Source organism: Leptomonas pyrrhocoris, assembly GCF_001293395.1.
Source record: "Leptomonas pyrrhocoris isolate H10 chromosome Unknown, whole genome shotgun sequence".
Taxonomy (NCBI): Eukaryota; Euglenozoa; class Kinetoplastea; order Trypanosomatida; family Trypanosomatidae; genus Leptomonas; species Leptomonas pyrrhocoris.
The window spans coordinates 450,547-455,556 of NW_015438371.1; the positions used below are offsets into that span (position 1 = coordinate 450,547).

The 5,010-nt window shown below is 57.6% G+C and overlaps 3 protein-coding genes across 4 annotated transcripts; all 3 read left to right on the top strand.

The window, feature by feature from the left end:
• Nucleotides 1-1,339: 1,339 nt before the first annotated feature.
• ABB37_06740 (hypothetical protein) lies at nt 1,340-1,844 on the top strand (the record flags this gene model as incomplete). The annotated part of the gene is made up of 1 exon (XM_015805118.1): nt 1,340-1,844. Exon 1 carries the CDS (start codon nt 1,431-1,433, stop codon nt 1,842-1,844), a length of 414 nt encoding a protein of 137 aa, XP_015656411.1. The 5' UTR covers nt 1,340-1,430.
• A 766-nt stretch (nt 1,845-2,610) lies between these two features.
• On the top strand, nt 2,611-3,387 carry ABB37_06741 (hypothetical protein; the record flags this gene model as incomplete). Of its 2 annotated transcripts, none has more annotated exons than XM_015805119.1 (1): nt 2,611-3,387. In XM_015805119.1, exon 1 carries the CDS (start codon nt 2,932-2,934, stop codon nt 3,385-3,387), a length of 456 nt encoding a protein of 151 aa, XP_015656412.1. In that variant the 5' UTR covers nt 2,611-2,931. The 2 variants fall into 2 exon arrangements, with proteins under 2 accessions (XP_015656412.1, XP_015656413.1); XM_015805120.1 differs by having other exon boundaries at nt 2,618-3,387.
• A 656-nt stretch (nt 3,388-4,043) lies between these two features.
• Nucleotides 4,044-5,010, top strand: ABB37_06742 (surface membrane protein gp46-like protein; the record flags this gene model as incomplete). The annotated part of the gene is made up of 1 exon (XM_015805121.1): nt 4,044-5,010. A coding segment is annotated over exon 1 (633 nt), but the record flags the coding sequence as incomplete, so codon positions are not given.

The window sequence follows — 5,010 nt, forward strand, 5'->3', positions numbered from 1 at the left end:
TCTCCAGCAGCAGCAGGGCCCACAGCAGTGCGGCAAAGAGCGGCAACGGCAGCAACTCCAACGAGGCGGGGTGTGAGGTGTTGTATTGCGTCCGGTGCCAGGCGGGCAGCACTACGAGCTGTGGTGAATGCGCGCGAAGCTACGAATTGACGACCAACTTCCAGTGTGTGCAGGGGGACGGTGCTGTTCGCGTGTCGCTGACGGCGGGCGGTCACCTGTGGGCTGCGCTGCTTCTCGCCGCTGCGCTGTGGGTGTGTTCCGCGTCGGTCTAATTATTTTCTTTCCCCCGCGAAGAGGACGGCGCAGTGGCACGCTGGTGGCCTCGCACGCGGAAGGCACGACACAGCGCTTTCCCAACAGGACAGACAGTCTGTGTTCGTGGAGGAGGCAGCTCAGTGAAGGTGTGCCGCACAGTATGCCGTTTTAAAAGGCTGTGCACGTGACGGGTGCTCCGTGGTGCAGTGGAACGTGGTAGATTCCAGCTGCCCACCGCTCGCAGCCGTGAGCATTTCTTTTGCCGTTCCTTGTTCTTTCCTTCTTTTGATCTTTTGCTGTTTTCCTCCTCTCCCCTTCTCCCCCTCTTTTTCTTTTGTTTCTTTTTCAAGCGAAGGGATGTGGTCCGCACACACAGTGCTAGCTCTTCGTTGTGGGGGTGCCGTGCGTGGTGTGAGCCGCGCCCGACAGCAGGCAGTTCTTCAAGCGCTACCACTGCTGCACTCTTGGAAAGGCCGGGTGCTGCTTTTGAATGAGCGCGACTGCTGCGAGCGGTGCCAAAGCCCCCCTGCACGCCCGCACGCCGCCACCGCCATCAATTGGCTTTCTTATTTTCTACGTTCCCTGTGATTTCTCTCTTGTGTTTCGAGTGACGCGTGCGTGCATGTGCGCGTGGGAGAGTGCTTTGCCTCCTTGCTCTTTTGCGTGGTTTCCCCGCTACCGAGGCGCTCACGGGATGGATGTGTGCGTCCGTTGCTGGTCTTTGGCGTGTGCCGTGCGGGAGTGGTGTGGTGCACGGATTGCTGCTGTGAAGCGGGATGCGGACGCGAGCGCGTTTTCGTTGCTGAGTGCTGCGTGACGCAAATGCGGAGGGACAGGCAATCATTCTTGTTCCGCGGCTGTACCCGACAACGGCTGCGTTGGTGTCCACCGATACCATCGCGCAACAGAGGGCGGCACAGAACGCGAGCCGTTGTATCAAGTAGCTCTTTCATCTGACATATATATATATAATATATATAGATGTATGTATCTACTTATGTGCAACCTTCTCTAATGCTAAAGCTGGTGAGCTCGTGTGTCTTCGTGATTCTCTTATTTTCTCATCATTTTTCTTATCTTGGTGGATGTTGTTGTGCGCTGCTGCACTATGTTTTTTTGCGGTGCACGTGCCCACGCCAGGGTATCTCGTGCAGTCCTTGCATTGCCATTGTGAGATGCCATTGTGGGTGTTTATTGTAGACTGCTGCACAGGACCCTGCGCTGCGGTGTCTGTTCCTCTCTCGCTCTGCTCGCTGTTTCTCCTGGCAATGTGCAAACGTGTGTGCTCCGTCGCGCTGCCCGGCAGCTGCTCAAATAGAGGCGCGGATCTGCCGGTGTGCGCGCCGCTGCAGCAGATTATTCCCGCAGCTGTCGCACATTACCCCCCGCAGCAGCGCACGCCGACTCGCCACCTCCAACTCTTTTTCCTCTCATTCGCGTTCTTCATTGTTATTTTGATATATTTACTTTCTGAACCAGTCATAATTTCCAAAGCTGAACCGTTTTTGGGGTGCGCATCTCCGGTGCTGTGGCGACAGCAGCAGAGGATGGCTGTCTCACCCCCGCTGTTTTTCAGTTTAACCGAGTAAAGTGTGCAACAGTCTGTTTTTTTCTCTCTTTCTTTTTTCCCGTGCTGACCTGTGACTCCAAGTCCACCGCTCATTGAAATCGGTGTGCCGAAGAGGAGCTACGGCGGGCAGACTGCGTGCCGTGCTGCGTAGAGTGTCTGCTAGTAACGCAGCCCATTTGCTTTTGCTTCTGCCGTTGCTGCGCCGCACACGCCTCAACTGCCGCAGCTGTGCTTCATCTTTGTTTCGCGTGTGTTTCAATACTGAGCCTTACTTCTCCTTTTATTATCATGTCTTTCTTTCTACGCTTCAAGCTTTTTATTCATGCGTGAATGTGTCTTTCCAATTCACTTCATCCTTCGGTAGAAATCCTCATTTCGACATCGCATAGCGAACGACGGCCCCGGCGGTGCACCACTGCTGATGTGTGTGCCTGCTGCGTGCGAAAACGGCGGTACGTGAAACGAAGGTTCCTGACTCCGGTCTCTGCACTGAAAAGCACCGCTGAGGAGCGGATGGGGTGGCCCTTTCTCCCCCGCCGCCGCTGTGGGCGGCTGCTATTGTTTTCCTGCGTGCACGCCAGCGCACGTGTTTGACCCCGAAGAGAAGCGCTTTGCAGCTCCTTGTCCGTGGACGCTGCTGCGCGATCGCTGCATTTTTATTTGGTGCAGCCACCACCTGCCATCTCTCTCTGTACTCGCCCCTCCCTCTTTTCCTCGTCTGTTTGGTGTTCTCTCGCCCCTCTCCCCCTCGCCTCTGCTGCGTGTGAACGCTTGCGCGCTGCACGAGTGCGCAGCCTCGTCAGAAAGCGGAGGCTCTTTGAGCCCATGCACGGCTTCACGCACTCCGGAAAACTTGTGGATCTGCCTCGCCGAAAACCGCTGTGCGGCGTATACGTCTGCCCCACGCCGCTCCGCCTCGCCTTCTGTCTCTGAGCTTTCCATTTTCACGGCCCGCAAGTGTTTTGCCTTCAAGTGCGTTGTCATTCCGCAGCACCGCCACAGTGCGCGCTTTGCCGCCACTTTGTGCTTCTTTTCCTTTCCTGTTGCCGCTCGAAGGCGCCTTTCCCCCCTCTCCACGTGTACTGGACTCCACTTGCGGCAAGGGTATGGCACGCTTGTCGCACGTCCCGAGCAGGCATGTGCACCCCGTTTTCGGCGCCGTCTTGCCACTGCGGTGCCGGATCTTGAGTCCGGCTGCGTCGGCGGCAGCTACTGCGCGCGGATGGGAGCGCGGTGCGGGGAGAGTGGGGTGGAGGCCCACTGAGCCGAGTGCCCCATTCGCAGCGAGAGCGCCGCCTCACCGGAGCTTCCGGCAGACGTCGGTGGTGCCGTTTGTGGCGGATGTCTCCGCTGAGCGACTGTGCGGGTGCGTCCCCCGCGAGTGGGATTGGAAGCTGGCCTTTGCGGGTGTTGCGGATGCTGCGGTGGCCGCTGGCAGCCGTGGCCCGGCAGCTGCGTGCACCTCGTCCTCTGCGGAAGGCCACTGGGCTGACTCGGCCGCGTCTCCGTGTGCCTTTCCCCTGGCACGACGAGGGCACTGCGAGATCCCAACTTTCCGGTGACCTCGTCGCTTCATCTGCGCCTCTGCGGCGTTTTAAGAGCCCGTTTCCACTACCAACGGGCTAGCCGTTCTAGGGTGGCCCGCTTCTCCGGTTGCAGAGCAAAGGATGGCGGCGACAGCAACGGAGACCGTCTTGCCCGAAATGCGTTTCCGTTGTGTGTTCTGCAGCGCTGTCCATCTTCGTTTTTACTTCTGCTTTTTTCTCTCGTCCCTGGACGAGGATGTTGTGCGAGATGCGCTGAGGTGAAAGCCGTACTTCTTTCAACGCCAACTGTTTGCTCTGCCCAGGTGTGTTTCCCTTTTGTTGCTTGCGGGGCGTTAAACTTGCTTAAGGGCGTCCACTGAGCCGTGTGCGCATAACGGCAAAGATGAAGGACTGAACTGTCTCGGATTCTGCGGTGTGCCACGTTGAAAGCGAACTGTGCTTTTCTATAGGGTGCCGCTGGTTTCTCTCCGTCGTACGTATGAATTGTGCCCTCACATGCTTGACGAGTGCGTGCCCATTACGCATAAGCGTTGCTGCCCTGCGCTCCTCGATGAAATCCCTTTCACACCGCTGTCAACGACCTTCTCCCATCACGCTGCATTTCTTGTCGATGGCTCTAAAACACGCCAACGGCTGCCACTCTGGCCTCCTTCACCATTTGGCGGCTGCTCAGAAGTCAACGCTAACCCTTCTCTAATCGCGCGCTTTTTTCGTAGGTGCTGAAATACCACTATTATTTTTCCCTTGTCCCGCCAACGCGCACGCCATTTGAGCCCTCCTTCCTCTTTCTCGCTGAGACCCCATTCGCACAATCAGCGCTATTCCGCAGCGTCAAGTTCCCGCGGTGTCTACCGAGTCCGTGGGTTCAAGGCCGTCGAAAGAGGTCTCTTCCGCCTCCTGTGCGCTGCGCTTCGCTATTTTTTTCCCCGGTTATTTCCACGTCACTCTAAACATTATTTTCCTGTCTCCGTTTCTGTTCACCGAGCAGGCCAACCGGACAGCAGCATGAGCCGTTTCTCCTCTACTCCGCAGCCGTGGAAGGCACTCGCCATCGGTGCCCTTCTCGTGTGCTGTGTTCTCGGCTCGCACGTGGCGGCTGCCGCGGACAGCAATACGTCGGTTCCATCCGCGGTGGAGCCCGAAACGGCGAAGTTCTTGCAGGCCCTCGTGGCGGGGATACCAGAGCTGAGGGAGCACATAACAGGTGACAACTACTGCACCGATTGGGACTTCTTGGCATGCGAAGACGACGTTGTGAAAGGGGTGCTACTGGATTCTTGGAGTCTGAAGCGACCGGCGAGCCTGCCGGAGCTCCCCGAAGACCTCGACGGCAGTAAGGTGACCGTGGAGCGTTTCTTGATGAATAGCCACCGCTCTAATTTGATCGGGACGCTGCCGTCGACTTGGGGAAAACTGACGAAGATGCAAAATTTCCAGCTGATCGGTAACAACTTGGAAGGCACCCTGCCGGCGGAGTGGAGCGAAATGACGGGGCTAGCCCAGATACGCATGTCCCGTAACAACCTGACGGGCACCCTTCCGGAGCAGTGGAGTAGGCTGAAAGTGTTGACTGTAATTGTGAGCAGGAACCACCTGACAGGCACCCTGCCCGCGTCGTGGAGCGCGCTGTCGCCGTTG